Genomic DNA, 23,348 nt, shown 5'->3' on the forward strand with positions numbered 1-23,348 from the left:
AATTACAATTTGTAATTGAGTTGCTTCACATAGAGTTTCCATGGTGGAGTAAAAAAGATTTATTGCTCAACAATTGCCAGCAGATACCCTGACAGCTGCCATTATGAACCACAGAAGAAACATCACAAGCCAACAGAAGAATGGATAAGTTATTCAATAAATGTTTAAAAATGGTATGGTGGGCCAATATTTTAAAAGTGTTAACTGATTTTTATACCTAGTAATCTCTATTCTATTCAAGCAAGAAAATCTGGAATCAATCAAAATAGAAATTATCACTACATGAACTCTTGTCATTTGAAACAACGTGGATGGAACTGAAGGAAATAGTGCTAAGTTAAATACGTCGCAAGGAAAAAAACAAACACCACATGGTTTCACTTGTATATGGATTACAAAGAAACAAAACAAAGGGTCAGTAAAAATGAAACCAAAAGCAAACTGTAGAAATCTGACTGTACAAGTGAGGCAACTAGAGGGGGAGATTAGAGAAGGGAAAGGGCAGGGGACCCACTGGACTATGGTGGAGACTAAGGGGACCTTGGGGTAGATGTGATATGGTAGTGCACACCTGAAGAGGTGGGGCCCATATTTCTGAATCATATAAGTGTTGTAAACCAGTAGTATTTAAAAAATAAATATATACAAAAAGTGAAAAACAAGAAAAGAAAGATTACTAGATTTTCCCCTGGTTTTGGTGTCCTAAAGCCTAAAGCTCTTAAAGAAAAAGAGAATTTCTGATAAAGAAAGCATCTAGCAAAAAAGCACCAAGAACCTTATCCAGAATTAGAGTTAAGTGATCTCAGAGGAATTCTGAGGGTGGGACTCAGGAATGTGTGTTTTTACAAGCCCCTCAGGGGACTTTTGTGCCTGTGGGAATTGGGAAAGCTGGGGGGCTAGATTAGTGGTTCCCCAGCTGACAGCAAAGAAGAATCACCTTAAGACTTTAGCATATTCTGCTGCAGGCTCCATCCCAAAGATCTGCAAGGAGGAAGGGCAGTCCAGGCAGCTGAGTTTTTTTTGTTTCAAACTTTCAAAGTGATTATCATGATTCGGAAGAGAGGGGAACTCCTGGCAAAGTTTAGTGTCTTCCCCATTTACCCTCTAAATTAGAGATTTTTTGCACTGTAGTGGTGTGAGTATTGGGAATACTTAAAATTCTCAAATGTGTTGTTTCCCCAACACATTTATTCTTCACTTTCTACTTAACTTATTTTCCAAATTTCCTATAAAAATTAAAATGTGTGGGTAAGTTGGAAAACCTGTAATTTAGGAAAAGATCTGCAGAACTTGGTTCCTGAAACAGTACTATCAACCTCACCTAGGTACTTGTTAGAAATGCAAACTCTATGTCCTACTGGAGACCTGGTACATGAAAAACTGGGTGTGGGGGAAGGACAGCAGCCTGTAATTTAGCAAGTTCTCCAAATGATTTTGATGCATCCTTATTTTTTTAAGATTTTATTTATTTTATACAAGAACTGGAGTATAGGCCAGAGGGTGAGAAGATTCACCAGAGACAGAGCGGAGAACAGAACAGGCAGACTGACTGAAATACACTGCTGAGGGGAGCAGTGGGTGAGATAGGAGAGGTCTGCTGTGCCATGTGGGTATCTCCCCGGCCGGCAAGGAATTGAACCAGCACTGCAGAGGCTGCAGAGAGCTTCTCAGTGCTGCACTCAACCCGCTGTGCCACCAGGGAGGCCCGAATCCTTATTTTTAAATAAACTTTATTGAAGTAATATCCATTTAATAGCATGTAGATTTCAGGTGTGAGCATTATAATTCAACCTCTCTATCTGCACATCATGATGCTCAGCAATAGTCTAGTTTCCGCCCACCACCATACAATTTCCTCCTTTTTTTTTTTTTTCAATTTCCTCCTTTACCTGGCTTGCTCACCACCTCCTCCCTCCCCACCAGCAGGTTGAGTGCAGCACTGAGAAGCTCTCTGCAGCCTCTGCAGTGCTGGTTCAATTCCTTGCATATGAAAAAATGTTCAACATCACTTGCAATCAGGGAAAAGCAAATTAAAACTACAATGAGATACCATCTCACACCAGTGAGAATGGCACATATTAAAAAAACTAGCAACAACAAATGTTGGCGAGGATGTGGAGAGAAAAGAACTCTCCTGCACTGCTGGTGGGAGTGCAAACCGGTCCAACCACTATGGAAAGCTGTGTGGAGATTCCTCAACCTACTAAAGATAGAGCTTCCATATGATCCAGCAATTCCACTCCTTGGTATTTACCCAAAGGACACAGAAACATCAATTCCAAAGAGCACCTGCACCCCTATGTTTATAGCAGCACTATTTACAATAGCTGAGCTTTGGAAACAACCCAAATGCCCAAAAATAGTTGACTGGATCAAGATGTGGTACATATACACAATGGAATATTACTCAGCATTCAAAAAAGATAAACACATGCAATTTGCAACCACATGGATGGAGCTGGAAGGGATCATGCTCAGTGAAATAAGCTAGAAAGAAAAAGAAAAATACCGGATGGTCTCACTCATAGCAGGAATCTAGAAAACCTAAACAAGAGACCAGGAAAAAGAATAACTCTAAGAGAAAAATCAAAATCAACAAACAACTATGAACCAGAGATACACTTTGGGTGGGGGTGGGGAAAGGAGGGATTGGGGTCAAAATCAGGGGGTTGCAATTGTATGGGGAATATAAAAATTAAAAAATAAATTAAAATAAATAAATAAATAAAAATAATGCAATGCAAAAAAAATAATAATTAGTCAAGTGTGGTTCCCCAGATAGTTAAAATATATGACATAGTTTGAGACCCTGGGGCTTCAAAAGAACTTCCCCCTATCCACAGCAGAATTGTCTTTCTAAAATGAAGGAAATGAAAACAAGGTGTGTGTGGAGTTTTTATCTTGAACAAAAGACAGGGTATTAAGAACAGGGGGAGCAAGTCTGAAGGCAGCTGCCAAGGTCACCCACAATCCTGTGTGGAGGGCAGAGACTCACCCAGTCAGGAAAATCCTCCTCCAAGCAGAAAGAGCCTCAAACCAAATAAATGGGGAGATAGAATAACACAACAAATGGCTCCATAGGGGTATACACATCATAGAAAGAGATCAGCTATTCAGAACCCAATCACATAAACATGGAAGATCTATTCTTTCTATCAGAAGCAGAATTAAAAATTGTGATAATAAATTCAAAGAAATGGAAGAAAATGAATGAACTGAGAAATACAATCAATAAATAGAAGTCCAGGGCCTCCCCGTTGGCACAGTGGGTTGAGCGCAGTGCTGTGAAGCTGTCTGCAGCCTCTGCAGCATAAGTTCTATTCCTGGCCAGCCAGGGAGCAACCCATATGGAGCGGCAGACCTCTCCTGTCTCGCCCACTGCTCCCCTCAGCAGTATTTTCAGTCCATCTGCCTGTTCTGCTCCCCATTCTGTCTCTGGTGAATCCTCTCACCCTCCTGCGCCTCTGGACTGTACCCCAGTTCTTGTATAAATAAAATAAATATTTTTTTTAAATGAAGACCAAATAAGAAAATATGGAGATTTAGGATATAAAAAGAATAATAGAGGACATAAAAAATTCAGGAGAAATCTATGGAAGAGGAAAAGACCAAATGGAAGAATGAATCTCTATGTACTTGAAGATGTGAATAAGCAAAGAAATAGGAAAGAAAGAAACAAAGTAAAACAATGAAGATACGATCAAAGAATTATCCAACACCATGAGGAAAAGCAGATAACCTACAAGGAAACCCTGATCAGGCTAACACTGGACTTCTCTGAAGAAACACCATGGGCGTGGAGAGAATGGAATGACGTGTTCCAAATGCTCAAGGATTAAAAACTCCTAGCCTATTCTACAAAGCTCTCCTTTAAATATGAGAGAAAAATAAAGGCCTTCTCAGACAAAGAGAACCTGAAGGACTTTGCAAACACTAGATGCCTCCCCCCACCGCCCCCCGGCCCCAAGAAATACTGAAAGGAGCTCTCACATCTAAACAGAAGAGAGAAAAGACTGAGAAAGGAAATAGATTGAACCACAAACATTAAGGACAAAATGGAAGAATCAGCCTTTCATATATCAATAATCACCTTAAATATAAATGGATTAAACTCACCAATTAAAGGACACCGAGTATCTAGTTGGCTTAGGAAACAGAATCCAACTTTCTGTTACTTCTAGGAAATATACCTAAGCTCTAAAGATAAACATAGGCTCAGAGTAAAGGGCTGGAAAACAATTCTACAAGCAAATAGGGCAACCATATTTATATCTGACAAAATAGATTTCCAGTTAAAAAAGATAACAAGAGAAAGAGATGGACACTATATAATGATTAAGGGAATGATGCATCAAGAAAACATAATAATCATCAATGAATACTCACCAAATGAAGAAGCACCAAAATATATTAAGCAATTACTATCAGACACTGGAAAAAACACATTTGTGATAGAAGACTTTAATATCCCACTCTCACCAATGGAAAAATCAACTAAAGAGAAAATAAATAGGGACATAATAGCCTTAAACCAAGAATTTAAGATGACATGGACCTAATAGATATTTATAGGGCACTGCACCCAACAAAACTGAATAACATTCTGTTCAAGACCGCATGGGATATTCTCCAGAATTGACAACATAGACTGGGTCACAAGGTAAGTATCAACGAATTCATGAAGATTGAAATTATAACAAGCATCTTTTCTGACCATAAAGGTATCAAACTAGAAATCAACTACAAAAAGAAAGAAGGAAAAACCACTAGCATGATGACTAAACAACACACTGCTAAAAGACTACTGGGTTAAGGAGGAAATCAAAGAAGAAATAAAAAATTGCCTCCAGGCAAATGACGATGAGTTCACAACCTTCCAGAAGGTGTGTGACAACGCAAATTGTAGTGTGTATAGAACTATTACGGTTACAGAAAATGCTTAGTATTTATAAAAGCTCTAATACTTTAATGAAGATTTCAGTCCATAAATTGAGGGCTTTAAGGATTTTTATGTTTCAAAAATTAGACCAAAAATCATGACCAAAGAGATGGAAGTGGAGAAAAGAGCAAGAGAGATTATGTTTTTTACTGCTTATATTTCCATGGTGTGACTTCCTAAATTTATAAAATGTTTCCAGAAGGTTTGGGACCCACTAATAAAGCATATTCTATTCCAGAACCTTGCAAATTATCTATTTATGGTATCTATGATATTCTTTAATAATTGTTAGATTTATTATATCACCACATTTCAGTTATGCTGGGAAATATAGCACTTACTGTATAAACCAATGTAAGTTATTTCTCAACAGAATTTTCTGCCCTTCCATAATTAAAGACAAATTTCTTTAATGTAATTCTGATTTCTTTGAATACGTCATGTTTTGGGATATTTCCTCAATTTTGGGTCAAATATCATAATTTCTCCTCTTTCTTCCTTCAGAATATGTCTTTTTACTACTTAAAATGTAACTAAATGTTATTAGATTTTTTTCTAGTATTTAATGTTTAACTTAAATAAAATAGTTAATAGTTAAATCATATAAGTTTAATTAGATGTTTTTGTAATGTTTAAGTTATTTTCCACCTTGGTAAGCATCTATTAAAAGGATCTGCTGAAGACTAAAAAACTCAGCCAACTAATTGACTGAGGTAGTTTATTTGCCTGATATTAAACAAATATGTTTTCACAGAGGTTTTTTTTTTTTTAGTTTTAGTTTAGTTTAGTATTTAGTTTCCCTAAATTCCCTAATTCTTTCTGTTTTGCATAATGTCTGTATATTAATAAATGTACTTTAAAAATTATTGAAGTAGGATTTCTTTATAACATACAGATTTCAGGTGTACAACATGTTCAACATCTGTATACAGCTGTATTATCATCTCCAACAAAAGTCTACTTTCCATCCACACCATACAAATGACCCTCCTTTACTTGATTTGCCGACTCCCCCGCCCCACCAAAGTGTATTTCTTTTTAAATTATTACAGAGTAGGAAAAAAAAATGGACTAGATTCTACCAAAAAAGTGACAAAAAAGGCATTAGCTTTGCCTGCAATTGTGTTTTTTTCTTCTGCCTGCCTAAGCTGCCAAAGCTGCAGACTTTTGGTGAGGGTGTCAGTGTTGCTGTGCAAGTCAACTGTCAGCAGCATTTCTCTGCTCTACCTGGGTCTTAATGACTTGGCACTTTAGAGAGGAGGCACATAGAATAATGGGGTAGGAAATAAATGCTTCGTGCAACTAGGAACATCAAACCAGGAAGCCTGGACCACTGGTGGGGTGATAGAGCACCCTCCTCTAGCTTTTTCCTTAAAACTTTGGTTAAATTGTCACCACCCATAAGAATCTCTTCATCGTCCAGCAGTTACCAATTGCCCGCCTTTTGGGGTGTGTTTTAGTTGTTACTTCAAATATCCCTTTATTCCAACACTTACCGCAGTCCCCTGGAATTATCTGTGTAAATATCCATCTTCCTCTCCAGACTAGGGACACTTCAGGACAGTGACCTATCCTTGAACATGGGAAGTGCCCCATAATCACTACTGAACAAATGGAAGGCCAGCCACATGCTAGTGTACTCTGATGAGCATGAAGTAGAGAATATGCAAAATCATGTTGCTGTCTGAGAGTACACAGCATGACCTCAATCACAACCATCTCCCACCATTTTATTATATCTCCTAAGCTCAGTGACAGATACTTATATTTTTCTGAACATACCATGTATGTTCATGTAGCTGCCTTTGCATGCAGGGAAGAAAGGCTGGCAAAGCCCTACCCTTTGTTTAAGTCTCAGTTCATGTGGGCTTCCCTGGTGGCACTAGGGGTTAAGTCTCAGCACTATGACGCTCTCTGCAGCATGAGTTCGATCCCCGGCCAGGGAGCTAACCCACCTGGCGCAGCAGACCTCTCCTGTCTCACCCTATGCTCCCCTCAGCAGTCTATTTCAGTAGATCTGGGAAGACTGTGTGGATCTTAGAAGATTATCATGAAGGGTTTCTTGACCCACAACAACTGTTGCATTTAAACTTGCACATGAAAGTACCATTCAGGGAAGGTTACTCTGAGTTAGACCTCCACTAAAATGTAAGGAGAATGCCTTAAATGTGTTGGAGAATCTGTGGCGTAAATCTCCACCAACACTATGCCTCTTTGTATATGTGTTTCCCTTGTTTATTTGGGGGAACTGATTGATTCTATCTTTTCTTTTTTTTTTTACTTGTAGTTTTTTTTTTTTATTTAATAATAATTTTTTTTTTATATTCCCCATACAATTGCAACCCCTTTATTTTGACCCCAGTCCCTCCCCTCCCACCCCCTACCCCCCATAGAGTGTCTCTGGTTCATAGTTTTTTGTTGATTTTGATTTTCACTTTCTTACAGTTATTCATTTTCCTGGTTCCTTATTTAAGTTTTCTAGATTCCTGCTGAGTGAGACCATCTGGTATTTTTCTTTTTCTTTCTGGCTTATTTCACTGAGCATGATCTCTTCCAGCGCCATCCATGTTGCTGCAAATTGCATGTGTTTGTCTTTTTTGAATGCTGAGTAATATTCCATAGTATATATGTACCACATCTTCTTGATCCAGTCATCTATTTTTGGGTATTTGGGTTGTTTCCAAAGCTTAGCTATTGTAAATAGTGCTGCTATAAACATAGGGGTGCAGGTGCTCTTTGGAATTGATGTTTCTGTGTCCTTTGGGTAGATACCTAGGAGTGGAATTGCTGGATCATATGGTGATTCTATCTTTTCTAACCAATAAAAGGATTAAGTATTAATCACCATCTCATTATGTAATAGTGTAATCTCCATCAAAAAGGGGAGGTTCCATGTTCCCTGCCCCACTTAATGAAGGGTGGAGCTGAGAAGACTTGGACAAGAGACTTGCAGTAGGCATATGGAACAGAGAGACATGTGAGGAAGAAGGTGCAGTTGCTTCTCAGCTTGGCACTTGCACCAGAGACATGGGAAACATGCAAGGAGACACATAGAGCAAGGCATGTAGCAACATTTGGAAAAGACATAGGTGAGAGACCCATGGGGAGGTTGTTAATGACAGCCATTACTTTGATTTGTGTTTTGATTTTGCTCCTTTCATCCCTTTCTTGCCTGGCCCCTTCTGCCCATTTTTTATGGTTTCCGCCAGAAGGTGCCTTAGACTTGTGGCAAGATTTTTGGGCCTCAGCAATCTGCTTTGTGCCCACCACGTTTGGCTGAACATTTACCCATGAGAAATGGGTAACTTTGGGTGTTCTATTGCAAACCATTATTTTCTCTCTATGCATATTAATCCCACTAAAGTTCTTTTGCACTAAGCGAATGCTTTGTTTTTATGTGATGGATGGCAGAACCCATTTAGAGCATGCAAGTATGGGGGGCCAGGGATATCCCTCATTCTGCTCACTAACAATTAACTATTAAACTCTAGTCAGATACTGGAAGGAAGAAAAGATGAGAAAATAGGAAGAAAAAAATTCCTCATGCAAATGTTATCAACAATAGCAAGAATTATAAATTGCTCTATTTTAGGCCACAGTGTTTTACAGTGGAGTTTGGGAGGGAACACCACTGAGAAAGCTATGGACAGTATTCATATGAATGGACAGATCTCACTGCTTCCTTCTGAATGAGACTTCTACCAGTGCAGGCATGCTAGAATCATGGACTCCATAAATTAAGCTGCTAGTTGCTCTTATCTTTTCACACTCCTAGGGATCTACCCAAAGGACACAAAAACATTGATTCAAAAGAACACCTGTACCCCTATGTTTATTGCAGCACTATTTACAATAGGTAAAACCAGGAAACAACCCAAATGCCTCAAAGTAGATGACTGGATCAGAAGATGTGGTACATATACACAATGGAATATTATTCAGCAATCAAAAAAGATAAACTCATGCCATTCACAGCAACATGGATGGAGCTAGAAGGAATTATGCTCAGTGAAATAAGCCAGAAGGAGAAAGAAAAATATCGGATGGTCTCACTTATAGCAGGAATATAGGGGAACCAAATAAGACATCAGTGTAAAAAAAAAATAATAACAGTACAAAACACAACAAAGCAAAAACAGACAATTATAAATCAGAGACATCCTGCAGGGGAGGAGGCAGGAGAGGGATCAGAGGGAGGGAGGGAAGGAGGAGCACAGGGGACTGAGGTGATGGTGCCCAGGTGCATTGGTGAAGGAAACTCTATGGGGACTACACCGAGGGGGTCGGGGGAAGCAAATATTGTTTAAAAATGAACAATGATGTAAAAAAATTTTTAAAAATTTTAAGAAAGAACAGTCTCTTGAGAGGTGATATAAAATACAACAATCATGCAAACTGCTATTTCTCCATCCACACTTAATTTACTTTTTTCTTAGGACAAGATCTGGCAGTGTCCAACATGTAGTTGGAACTGATACAAAAAGACTTTTGCAATGAAATTAGAACAGGATGTTACTGTTAAAACTTCACATCAATCCAAAATGTCCTAGTTGTGTGCAGAGCAGACACTCAAACCCACTATTTCCCTCTAGCTGCTCACAGTTGAAGGGAGTGGTAGCTTCTTCAAAATGAGTAAGAACATAAATATACATTCGTTTCAAGACTGCACAAACATGTCTCTAAAGTTTTTTGACTCCTTTATTTTTCTTTCCCACCTTCCCTTGGAGAAGGGCAGCCAATAGCTACTCTACCTTCAGGTTTCTGTCTGGAAAGCTGGCAGTCTTCCAGAATACGATTAGGTATGAAAACAAAGTCCCATCTCTTGCCTCCTGAGAGTATAACTTCTCCAGTCCTTTCACAGGAGGACTAAGTGGCTTTTAATGTGTTTTCATAGTTCTTGAGCCAGTTCTAGCCTATTGATCTGTTTGTGGTATTATGCAACCAGTTAGTTGTACAAAGAGGTGTGAGTCCCAGTAATTGTCACTATGGTTAGTCACTAACTATAGTTTCCTCCTTACTTCTACTTGTTACATGCCATCAGGTTATATAAGAGAGTTGCCTCATGCTGTCATCTGATAAAACCTTGGAGGCCTAGGATCTAGACCATAAATCTCCTCGATTTGGGGGTCATTTTACTCTTCCCCTACAGGATCCATCGTAGTTGTTGCACACACAGGAGTACTATAGGAATACTTCAGGGATAGACAGAAACAAGTCACTGGTCCATCATTATCCATCTTCTGGGGCTGGCCCTGCTTACTGACTTTGTGAAGAGGGCAGTGCTTCAGCTGACCAATATGTACCCTGAGGAAAATGCTGTGAGCTTCAAAGCGGGGAATGTGCATAACACACGGGCAAGAATCATCACCACCTATGATGGCACTGCTTTAGAAAGCTGGACTATAGAGACTGCCAGGCCGGTCTTGGAAACGCCTGAAAGCCTCAATGACTTCATTTGCAAAATGGGGAGAAGTAGGAGTCAATGCCTGGGGTGTGGGCGCATGAGGCTTAAGGCAAAGCTGGGTAGAGGGCACGGCGAGCTTCCCTCGATGTCAACTGTTGCTGCTGTTGCTGCCAACCAACAGGTAGGCGGCCATGCCCTCAGAGGACCGGGCCCATAGGCCCGGTGGTTTCAAGCATCCTTCCCCTTGATCGAATAAACACTTTTGTTCCAGAGGCAGGAAAGCCTCCTTGATAAAGACCGTGGAGGAAGCTCGGGACCCGCTGGGATTGGCCGGACAAAGGGCGAGGCTGGTCCCGGCTGCGCGCGGGGCCTTCCAGGCGGCGCTCGGACGGCGGGGATCCGCCTCGGACCTGAGCAGGCGGAGCAGCTCCCACGAGCAGGGAGCCCGCCCGGGACCCCGCCCAGGCGGCCGCCGGGTCCCCTGGGCTGGGCGCTGCTGGCAAAGCCGACGGGGCGGAGAGGAGCGCGGCGGGAGGAGGAGGAGTAGGAGCAGGGGGCTGGTCAAGGGAAGTGCGACGTGTCTGCGGAGCCTTTTTATACCTCCTGCTCGCGAGTCTGGAAGCAGCAGCCGCCGCCTCGCGTCTCGGCTCCCGGGAGCGGCTCCGAGCTCCAGCGCGCCGCGCTCCGCCAAAGCCAGCCAGCATGTCGGGGGTCAAGAAGCAGAAGACGGTAGGCTTCCAGCCGCCGGCCTTCCTCCTCCCTCCTCCGGTCGGCGCCGACCTCCCCCCATCCCGGCCACTCGGATCCCACCCTCGCGGGGAGGAGGCGGGCAGCCGCGGCGCGGAGGTTGGGGCGCGCGGCGCAGGGGAAGGAGGAGGAGCAGGCGCGGAGGAGGGAGAGCTGGAGGGCCCGGCTGGGTCGGGATCCCCCGCGGTCCTCGCCAGGCTGCCCCGCTCCGTCCCCCCGCCTCTGGGAACCTGCGCCCCTGCGCCGGCCGCGCCTGGCGCAGACCTCCGGAGCTTGCCAAGTGGGTCCCGAACGAGAGAAAGGACCACGAGCAGGAGATTACCTTTCTTTCCCCAGAGCTTTTCCAGACTCGCCTTTTCTTCCTAGGGTCTCCGCGCGGGGCGAGCGGGTGGTGGGGCTGAGCTGACCCCCATCTCCAGGGTCTGGCCCCGGGCGCTTGTCCGCGACAGGCGTGGGGGTTTTGTCCGCGGAACCTCCTCGGAGTGGATTTTCATGAGGGACTTTGATAGATCTGCAAGGGTCTAGACTTCCACGGAGGAAACTGCATTTCCACAGCGGCAGGATTTAGCTCCCCAACGTGAGCCATTTACTGAACTCCTCAAGTTCAGTCATGGGGGATTCCTCAGCTTGGTGGTCAGGTGAAGGGACTGCTTTCAGGGGGATGGCTAGATTTTATCCAAAATTAATCTGGGCCATCACTTTCGGGAAAAATAGAGGGCTTGTCAAAAAGAAAAGTTCCTCCCTCATTTCACGATAGGAGCTTTTATAAATTTTGCATCCTTAAAAATGGCAGCAGAGATCATAGAGTCTTAGAGTTGGAAGGCGCCCTGCGGACAGTATTTTGGCAAACCAGAGGTGGTCTGATAGCCTGTTTACCTCCCCGCCGGCAGTCTGACTGCTGAGCACTCGTCTTTAACTACCACACTACCAGCCTCAGATGATGCCGGTGGTCAGTGAATGGGTTAACCTTTCTCAAAGAGTTAGATTTGTACTGGCACAAAGTAGATGCTCAGCAAATGTTTATTGTTATTATTACATAATACTTATTTACAGAAATAGCTTTGAGTTGTTTGCTGTGAGGCAGAGGGAAGAGTCGAAAAAAATAAGACTTGGGGAAGGACTACAAATGTGGATTTAAGCTACAAGGGAAAAGGGCTGGGGCTCTGTGGTTACTGGGCACCACCCTGAACCAGCAGGAGGGACAGTAGGAGGGAAGTGACATCAATTTGAAAAGGGAGAATGGTCGGGTCCAGCTGCCTTTTATAGGTGTGATTTTAAAGTGGGGAGACTTTCAGTGTGGTATTTAAAAAATACTGTCCGGTGAATATCACTTTTGTTTTATTTCTATTTAATTTTATTAATATCTATAAACTTCTAAATGCTATCTTCTAAGTGACAAGCTGTTGTGACACTTACTAGCTTTTTATTATTAGAGAGTTTTTATCCTGTCCTCCCTGCTTGCTTCAAGAATTCCTTCCTGTTCTGATGGGGCCTTTGTCCAACATTACTAATGAAGGGGTAGGTGGTCGTTCCCCTTCCTGCCTCCAGTCTGCAAAAGTCCATGAAGTGGAGGCTTTGAGAACACAGGCTTTGCAAACTGATGGTGGGAACTATGTAGTCAGAAACAGTGAGGAATTTGAGGGCCAGAGGGCTTGGTTTTTGTATTCACACATTTTGAACGTATTCTATTCTTTGTTTGGGGTGTGTGCATATTCTGCAGAGGATTAAATTAACACCTGATACAGCTAGCATTACTTCTGCTCTTCTGTTTAGCCAACATGATTATAATCCCAGCACCAGCACAAGTCCCCACAAGGGCTTAGGTAAAAGTAAGCCAGCTATTAGAGCATGTGAAATCTCTCAAACTTTACATGTTAACTCAAAATGTATTTTGAGACCTAGGAGATCAACACAAAATCTGTCTACTTTTGTGACCTCTGAACTGATGAGTAATTTGAGAAGTGAACCTTGCTGATCTAGGAAGTTATCCTAGAAATGAGGGTGAGCTGATCTTTTCAGGGACCCACAGAACACTATTATGTTACATTTTTCTGTATCATTAACACAGGACAGTCAATTCTCATGGCAGTGCCTGCAGTAGCTTCAAATACTTATTGAGCCCCTACTGTGTGCTGAGCAGTGTCCTGGGATGGATACATCTTTCCCAGGACTTGTTGGTACCTCTCTGGATGAACAACAGCCTTTTGGTTCAGAATGCTGTCTAGGAAGAGTGAATATTTTTGGTTTAAATGAGAGTGTAGATGATTTTCTACAAACTTGAGAACACTAGTATAGTATTTTTTTTACAAGAGAAGGTAATATATTCCTTCTGTGCTGGCCATCTTTACCATGGAAACCAAAGACAGCTGTCTGTCACATCCCTCCACCATTTGACTTACCCTTACCTTCAGCCCTTGACTTACCTCCAGCCCTGGCCACATTCTGCCCCCTATGTACACACAGAGATACCTAAGACAAGGAATAAACAGCTTATTCCAAGAGGCCTGAAAAGAAAGGCAATGGCCTCATCTCTTCTTGCATCATTTCCTGGATTAGCATTTGTCAAGACCCACAGACAACACTATTATGCCTGAGATGCCTACTGTAAAAAACCAATTGAGATATTAAAATAGTTTCCAAAGAATCAACTAAGCCCATGATTGGGAATGAGTGAAGGGGTGTTGAAAACTATAAAGTTCTCTTGGGCCTCCCTGGTGGTGCAGGCGGTTGAGCGCTGCACTGTGAAGCTGTCTGCAGCCTCTACAGCACGGGTTCGATCCCGGCCTGCCGGTGAGAATCCCACATGGCGTGGCAGACCTCTCCTGTTTCGCCCGCTGCTCCCCTCGGCAGTGTATTTCATCAGTCTGCCTGTTCCCCACTCTGTTCCCCACTCTGTCTCTGGTGAATCCTCTCACCCTACCGCGCATCTGGCCTGTACCCCGGTTCTTGTATAAAAGTAAGTAAATCTTTAAAAAAAAAAAAACAAATTATAAAGTTCTCCATTAATGTAAGTTGATGAACCTTCTGTATTTATTATTTTTAAGATTTGATATAATACTACTTTAGTATCTTGGAAGTAGCTACTTTTCAAACGATTTGAAGACTCTGCCTAAGGCAAAATACCCTTTGGAGAGAAGGAGAAGTAACCACTTCTTATCGGCCAGGCACTCAATCACGCATTACATTCCTACAACAGCCTTCACCCCAGAAAACTGAGTCTCATCTCAAGGAGAGGAGAAATGCCAGGGCCAGGGCAGGATTTGAATGCAGCTCCCTCCGACTTTCAACTCACACTCTTGTTCCCTCTGTATCTCTGCTTCAAGATATCTGCCCATAGAGTCCTCATGCGTAAAATGGGAGTGATAAGGACTTACCCTTTACAGTTGCTTTTGGAGTAAATAACTCCGTGGGGGCGGAGAAGGGAGTAGGATCAAAACAAGGGTGGTGGGGATTGTAAGGGGACTATAACCAAGATGAAAATGCATACATTGTGCAAAAATGAAAAATGCTGTAAAAAATACACAAAATTAAGTATGTTGCAGAGGGCCTCCCTGGTGGTGCAAGGGGTTAAGCATAGCACTGTGAAGCTATTCGCAACCTCTGCAGCATGCGCTCAATCCCCTGGCTGGCCAGGGAGCTACCCACATGGCACAGCAGACCTCTCCTGTCTCACCTGCTGCTTTCCTCAGCATGTATCTCAGTCAGTCTGTCGATTCTGATCTCCGCTCTGTCTCTGGTGAATCCTCTCATCCCCTGTACCTCTGGCCTGTACCCCAGTTTTTTTATGCATAAATGAATCTTAAAAAAAAAAAAAAAAACTCCCAAAAAAGTATGTTGCAGAGTTTTCCAGGCCCAGAATAAGTATCCTGAATGAGTAGCTTCTTGTTGTAGTTATTGTTACAGCACATAGCCAAGGTTTTGGCAAGCAAGGTGAAGAAAGCACAGGAGACACCATTTCAGAAGACCAGTAAATGACAACTTCCACAATATTAAAAAAGAGCAAACCAATGCAGAGATACAGAGCTGACAATTTGAATCCTTACTCTGAAAGGCTGGTAGAAGAAAGGGTTGATAACCTAAATGACAAGAACTTTGGGGGGCCTCTATCTGCAGCCACCACTGCAAGTTTGATCCCTGGCCAGGGAGGTGATCCACATGGCATAGCAGACCTCTCCTGTCTCGCCCACTGCTCCCCCTCACACCTCTGGCCTGCATCCCAACTCTTGTATGCATATTTTTTTTTTTAAAAAGCAAGACAAGAACTTTGTGCAAGAAAGGCAATTGATATATTAGCAAATATTGTACCAACTTCTCACCACCCTTTCTGTGCCTTCACTATTTCCAGATCCACCTTAAAATTAATGTTGTCCTATTTGTGCTGTTATTCCAAGATCATTGTTTGGACATTTATAGTTAACGATAAATGCAGTTAACTCTGAGTTTTATGTCTCTGAGATAGTTATCTTTGTCTTTCATCACTTTTCTGTTAATGCATGTGACTCTGTGGTTTGCTTAGGGAATAATTAGGCTTAAGTTGAACATAGAAACTTCAGGGGATGAGAGTCTGGGAAGGAATCATGATGTCAGTCTTGGTCCCAGGAGATTACTGTTTAGCAAATCTATCACTGTATAATAATGGGCACTAATTAGTCTTTGTATTTGGAAGTCTTAAGATAACACAGGAACTAAAGGTAAATAAACAAAAATGTACTGCTAACATTTCATCCCCTGGATTTGTCAAATAACAGCTAAATTGGCATGGATGGCCAGTAACCTGGTATTGAGCCTTTCAATAAAGGTGCATAAATGGCTACAGAATTCATTAGAGGATGAATTTGCTTTTAGGATCTATATATTTCCCTCAGAATCCTCCCTCTCTCATCTGTCTGTCTATTCTTGTGTGCTTGCTTATTTTTGCCTGGGTGTTTGTCATGACCATTGAAAAATTACTTGTAAGGATTCTTTGGGCTTAGGATGAATGGCCTTTTTTTCAGAGGATTTGCTTTTGCTTTTGCCAGGTGCTTCAGCCACACTACTAGTCTGAGACCACTTTGACCTAAATTTACTGCTTAAAGTTCTTTAGACCACCCAGGTGATGTAAATTTGAGTTGCAATTTTGCACACAAGGGCCAGCTTGTGAATACAGCTTCTCAGGGGTCCCACCCCCCTACTTACACTCTCAATGCCAAGGCAAATTCTTTGCAGCTTTTCAGGGTGGGACGTGGGTTTATTCTGGTTCACTCTTATTTTTAGGATGTGACTCTTTGGAACCTCAATCAGGTTTTTATTGCCTTGGGTGAGTTTTGGTCATTGATTTCTGTTTCCCCTATGAGGCTGTCAAAATCAGTTCAAATATGACCCATCAGCAAATCTGCCCCTATCCAGAGAAAAGTACCTCCCTGCTTGCTTAGCTCTTGAGTTCTTGTTTTCCCACAGATTTTGGGCTGCTGGTTTCCTACCGTCTTCTCAGCTATTTGATATACCCAGCATTTTCATTTATTTTCATCGAAGGATCTGTTTATGTAACCTAGACCCTCATTGGTGGAAACAAAAATCTTTCTCTCTTCTAGAGTCCTGTGGTCATTAATGTTTCCTATCATGTTTTTGCCTTACCTGACCCATAGTGTTCTTACAAAGGGCGCACTTTGAAAACAAGTAAACTTAAATCAGAAATATTTAGGTGAATCCCTTTTCTCCTACAAAGTGCTAAGACACAGGTGCGGGTGCTCCCCTTGTCTAGGTAATAACCATCCTTAGTGGTGTGTAGTATCCAGGGACAGACTCAGTGTCAGTTCAGTTCATGTGCACACCTGTCCAAAAGGCCCTTTCAACACTTCTCCTTCCTGTTCTCCTGGAGTGCTCTGAGGTCACCACGCTGCTCCAATGAGACTCCACCCAGTGAAGTTCTTAACACTTCCTGGCTACTCCCAGGAGAGAAGGAACTGGGCCCCTGCTCTAGTGTGATCCTGCTGGGACCTTGAGGCACTCTGGGACTGCTAAAGCCTATCCATGCCTCCTCTCCTCCCGGGTCTGTCTGGATGGGCATACGCCATGGCTCCTGCTGGCACAGCGAACTCTTTCCCAAGCCCAACACCATACACAGGACACCACTGCTTTCTCAAACTCACCCTGGCCTCTGAACCCCTTTGTTCCTCTCCTCATGAAGATTAAATCAAGCTTTTCAGTAAGGTTGATTACAAACATTGGATTTGTGAGAAATTTGGTTTTCTGATTCCTTCTTCCTACTGTTTTGATCACCAAATAATTTTTTTCAATTTAGAATAAGTTGGTGCACATGATGGAAATATTTTTTTCTCTCTACAAAAGAGCAACTGTATTACAGCTTGACATATAACCTGCCTCTGACATCACTTGGTATGTGAAGTGACTTCCATCTGTTGGCTAGTATCATTTCCTTTAAAATTTTATCAGCCACTCTTTTCTGCATTTCAAATTTATTCTAGAAATTGATTTTGCTATGACTAGCATTGTAAAAATATGACTGCAACACAAACATGACAAGCTCAAGCTGTTGAACCCAGGTATGAACTGTTGGCAATAAAAGTATATCGCCTTTGAACTCTTGGATTTTCTAAAACAGTTATATTCTCATATCATATCAGAAACTACATCATGAAAGATGATCATTTCTATACTTGTTAATTTTTGTTTTCAGTATATAGCTAATATCTGTTTTATATGTGTTGTTATAAAACTACTGATTTTTATTCACTAAACAACTTTATCCAGTATAATACAATCACCTGTTTTTTTTTTTATTAATGTTGACTGTATGTTTTAAAAGTCACTTGCAGACTTGACTTAATGGCTTAAACTACCAACCGTAAAGTCTGACATTTATCCCCGTGACCTCAATTATCTGCACCCTTCCCCAATCATTATTTATTTATAGATAAGAATATAATTCATGCCTTTCCAATTTCTACCAAAGTCAGCAGCTCAAAACATTGGTGATGCTTTTATTTTCACATTTTTCCTCCTATTAAAAACCCAAATTAAATTTTTGGTCCTCCACTGGTGGTCCCTTAGTATCTTATTTTGTTTTCCTCGGGTTCTCTAAAATCCTTCCTCTCCTTAGTTCCTGTCAAATCCTCACTTATGTATTTGTTCACTTCAATCACTCAACAAATATTTATTGAATGACCCAACCAGGTCTGTGCTTACCATAATTAACTATCGCTACTAAAGCCTTATAGTCTTTAATTACAGTTTTTCAGTTCATTCAAACTCCCTCTTTAAGCCTTTTCTAAAGACAGGATTTACTTTTTCTAATTGCAACACCTCACCCACCACCTTTATATTCTTTCAACCTTCTGCTCAATGAATCTTACAGTGGCACTGAGCCAAAAGCAATAAAATTCCCAACTGACTTATCGTACATTTTTAAACTCTTTTATTCTACTATGTTAAAATTAGACATTATTTGCTTTTTATTCATGCTGCTCCTGTTTTTAAAATGCATTTTTAAAAGAACCTTAACATTTTAGTTCTGGAAGGGAAATGAAAAGTTCACCTCAAGCCCTGCGTATCACAGCTGATGGACAGTGCTTAGGGCTTTGTCAAACACTCTCCTACAGCCACGAAGCTGCTGGTCTGATCTCGAACTGCACTCCTAGCACTTTCTCTTTATCACATGCCCTTTGAAAGAGGCCCTACCCATTTTCTACAGCTTCATTTCTTTTATTGACTGAGAAATATTTTCCATAAATTAAAAAATAAAGAAAGAAGTGTGAATTGGTATCAGAAAATCATGATTCTCCTCTAAACTTAGCATTTTGGTTTGACATTCTGGAGATAGAAAATATAGCTTTACTATTTTGAGATATTTTTGATTGATCAACCTGTATCTCTTCAGATGAAAGTCAATCCACTCCCTTAATCTCATTCGCTTTTCCTTAAGCCTTATCAAACGGCTTAATCATTTTATCAAAAAGAAAAAAGAAGAAAAGATGCCAATGATAGCTAGTATTAGATAAAATTATTACCTGAATGTTGGGTGAAATTCAGTTACACACTAAAGCCTCAGTCTTTAATACTCAGACTTTCCAGTTTTATCTCTAAATTCACCCACTTCCATTGTTTCCTAAGTTCACAAAATACCATGAAGTTGATTATAGTGACTAAGTAGGCCTGCCAGGTAAATCTACTGAAATTGCTGAATCCCAATAGAGACTAAATTATATGAATAACTAAAGCTCTTGAGCCACTTGGGTCACTAACACAATAATGTTTGAGTAATCACTGACAAATAAAGCAACTTTTTTTTGCATTTATCCTTTGTGTGTATATTAGCCATATAAGAAGAGATCTAATAAAACCTAGACATTAAAATTCCAACTGCAGAATTTGCATATTTGGTTTCTAGAGCTTGTTTTGTTAGAAAATCCCTACTCTGTTGTGACCTGTTTATCACCGGCATTGAGCATTTGTTACGCCACAGGCGGTTCCAGTGGTTCTAGTGCTTTAGCTCACTTAGTCCTCCCCAACTCACGAAGCAAGCTGGTGAGCAAATAGTGTGATGGGGACTCATGTAACTGAAATAGGTCTTTAGAGAGTTACCCACAGGAGGAGCTAAAACTTTATTAGCTCCTCTGTGGTTAATACATTGTTTATTTCATAGAGGAAATGAAACTATGCCAAGTAGAAAACACAGCTGGATTAGGTAACTAGTAATATATTACTGCTTCATTTGTAAAATATTTTGGCAGCCATCTAATGCTAATATCTCATGATAATAATAATGAATTCTATTTAGAGACATTCCCCAGAACTTTAAAAAAGAGTAATTGGCATAGCCTAGCAAATGCATATTATCCTCGCTTCACACACATTTCTTTCTTATGGTGTCCATATTGGAGAATCAGTTTTCTTTTTTGTCAAACTCAACGAGCATGGGTAATAGTTTTTTGTTGCCCAGCTTTACCACCATGTCAGCATTAAGCAACAAGAGCAGAATATGTTTCCACTAAAGCTGCTAATACTTAAATCACACTGTAACTGTGATTTTTAGGTGACAAAAGGAAACCAGACCACCAGTGCATTTTCAGTAACAATGTTTAATAAAAATTGTTAAACTAGAAGTCAAGACTTAAAGATGTTGGCAACAAGATAATGCTTCCATTCTACCAGGGACTAAAGACAAATGCCTGGATATTGTGAGGTTATAAAAGGTACCTTCTGGGCCTCCCGGGTGGTACAAGAAGTTAAGCCCAACACTGTGAAGCTGTCCTCAGCCTCTGCAGCATGAGTTTGATCCCTGACCGGACAGGGAGCAACCCACATGGCGCAGCAGACCTCTCCTGCCTCACCCGCTGCTCCCCTCAGCAGTGTATTTCAGTCAATCTGCCTCTTCTGTTCCCCACTCTGTCTCTGGTGAATCCTCTCACCCTCCCACACCTTTGGCCTGTACCCAAGTTCTTGTATGCATAAATAAATAAATCTTAAAAAAAAAAGGTACCTTCCATGGTGTTTGGAAGAAACATTTTGGAAAGTTCTCTTATTCTGTCACCATAAATCAGGAAAGTTCAGCCATAACCTAAGTGAAGATTTGGATTCTGGTTCAGCAGAGACTTGTGTAGAGGCCTGAGCCCACACTCATGTGGAGGAGAGCAGCACTGGCTGGTATGATTGCAGGGACTGAACTCTTTTTCTGGAAAGGGGTATATTATAATAAAGAGAGTAGTGCTGATAGTATAAATTAAATCACAGAAACCATGTCTTCACAGTTTGAGACACCTTGTATAAAAAATGCAGTCAAAAAGGTGTGTTTTCTTTACAGTTAGCTACATATAGTGATGAAAAAATGTGGGACTCATGGATGCCTGCTTCCTTTCATTTTCTTCTGTGTTTGGAGGTGATTTAGTAAGTCTTTTAAACACCACATAATGATATTAATTCTTGATGACATTATAAATTTCCCTCAAGGTTCAGAAAGATATCTTCTTTAAAAAAAAAAAAAGATTTATTTATTTATGAACACAAGAACTGGGGTACAGGCCAGAAGTGTGGGGGTGGGGTGAAAGGATTCACCAGAGACAGAGGGGGAAACAGAACAGGCAGACTGAAATACACTGCTGAGGGAAGCAGCGGACAAGACAGGGGAGGTCTGCTGCACCATGTGGGTAGCTCTCTGGCAGGCTGAGGATCGAACTCATGCTGCAGAGGCTGTGGACAGCTTCACAATGCGGCGCCCAACCCCTTGCCCCACCAGGGAGGCCCGGAAAGATATCTTCTTGATCCTTCCGGGGCCCCTAAGTGGGGGAAGGAACAAATATTTATTTTCCATGTAGCATCTTACCTCATCTTCACACTCACTTATGAAGTAGTTGATGTTCTGATCCCCATTTTATAGTGGAGAATGATAAGCCTTATTGAGGTTGAATAGATATAAATGCCATGTTTTCCATTATTCTTTTATTCTTCTGTTAATGTAACAGATGTAATGGGTTCATCTATTAGATAATGAAGATTATGCTGATTATTTAAACATGCATTTTAATTTTGGCTTTGTAGGTGCTGATTAATGTAATGAAGAAGCTAAAAAGATGATATGGTCACTTTGAGAGTGATTTTCCTCAGGGGATTTTGGAATGTTGTATAATCCGTAGAAGATGTGGATTTTTAGCAGATGCTAATTTTAAAGGCAGTTATTTAAAGGCAATAAATGTTAGTTTGGATGAGGCTCTGTGGCCAGTTTTAAGAACAGTAGTGTTTGGAATTGAACCCAGTATTTCACCTTAATAATACAAAGCTTTAGTGTTCCGGCAAGTGAATGCATACACTCAAGAATAAGTGTCCTTAGAAATAATCACAGTGACTTACATGTAACTCTAGACCTTGCCTTGTTCATTATGCGAGCCCTGCACAGTTGAGTATTCATGAGCTACAAGTTCCCAAAGTCCCACAAGCTATGGGCCTGTTCTCTGGATGTACTGGAGGTTTCATTGGTATTTCTACAGCTCAGCACAGAATTTTAATCTTTCTTGATTTAAGGAGACTGTGTAATAGACACAATCTCATTACCAGAAACCAGTTGCAGAAATATATTTTAAAAATGCACAGAGGTAACAAAACACAGCCTACAATGGAACACTGAACACTAGTGCTTGGAAGGACCAGTGTTGGGAGGGATGGTGAAGACCCATGTTGAACATTGTCATTATGGGGTTTTGAAATATTTTAGGGAGACTTCATTTAATGTATGTTGTGTTTCCATGAGAGTAATTGCCACTTCCCTGAACTATAGCGAGTTTTCCCTGCATGTTCATAATACCTTTCTTTCATTATACTCATCAAGGCTTCTTCATAAATTCTTATTAACTATCCTAGCAGCTCTCTAGAATCAGTAGTTGTATGTTTTACAAATCGTCGATGAGGACATTAAATAAAGAGATGAGGTAAATTCGCTTGGGCTTTCTGATGAGCCAATACGATAGTAGAGACAGCCTACGTTAGCAGTGTTCAGTGGTTCAGTATTTTGTTTCCCAACAGGCAGAGGCTCAGGGACATGTGAATGATAATTAGAATGAAGGGTTTCTTTTAGAGATTGTACCAAGTTAATTGTGTGCCATGAAACATGATATTGCCTCATTTTCAGTGTAAGAGCTAATGTCATAAATGCTACAGCACACGTGTTGATTCAGATAATTATACATATTCTTATTTGCTTTTAAAAAACACATGATCTCTGAGATAGAGAAAGTGTGTACATTTGAATTTTTCTGTCCTTTTTGTGTGTGTATTTATTTTAATGAGATTGGGAACTGAGTCATTTCTTTGCTGCTAATTCATCTTTTGTTACCTTCTTATGTCCAGGAACATAAAAATTCTGGACCCATGTGTGTCTACAGGATATTATCCTGCTTGGAATTGTGTATAGAGGCATGTGAAATAGAGGGAGACTTATTACTTTAAAAAGTTGATATAGGGCCTCCCCTGATGACGCAGCGATTGAGCACTGGACTGTGGAGCTGCCCGCAGCCTCTGCAGCGCATGTTCAATCCCCGGCCGCCAGGTGAGGGTCCCACATGGCATGTAGACCTCTCCTGCTGCCCGCTGCTCCCCTCAGCAGTGTACTTCGGTCCTTCTGCCTCTTCTGCTCTCCACTCTGGCTCTGGTGAATTCTGTCACCCTCCCGCGCTTCTGACTGTACCGAGTGCTTATATAAATAAATAAATAAATAAATAAATAAATAAATAAATAAATAAATCTTTAAAAAAAAAGTTGGTATAGATAGAG

General features: G+C 41.1%; 1 protein-coding gene across 1 annotated transcript in view; it reads left to right on the forward strand.

Moving 5' to 3' along the window:
* The first annotated feature begins 10,830 nt into the window (after positions 1 to 10,830).
* Positions 10,831 to 23,348, forward strand: part of PAPSS2 (3'-phosphoadenosine 5'-phosphosulfate synthase 2) — an 80,742-nt gene continuing 68,224 nt past the window's right edge. The window contains exon 1 of the mRNA XM_037497351.2: positions 10,831 to 11,072. Coding sequence (XP_037353248.1) covers positions 11,046 to 11,072 — 27 coding nt within the window. The 5' untranslated portion in view covers positions 10,831 to 11,045. The remainder of the gene's footprint in view (positions 11,073 to 23,348) is intronic.

The sequence above is a fragment of the Talpa occidentalis genome, unplaced genomic scaffold (genome assembly GCF_014898055.3).
Source record: "Talpa occidentalis isolate TD23 unplaced genomic scaffold, MPIMG_talOcc4v2.1 talOcc4.8, whole genome shotgun sequence".
NCBI lineage: Eukaryota > Metazoa > Chordata > Mammalia > Eulipotyphla > Talpidae > Talpa > Talpa occidentalis.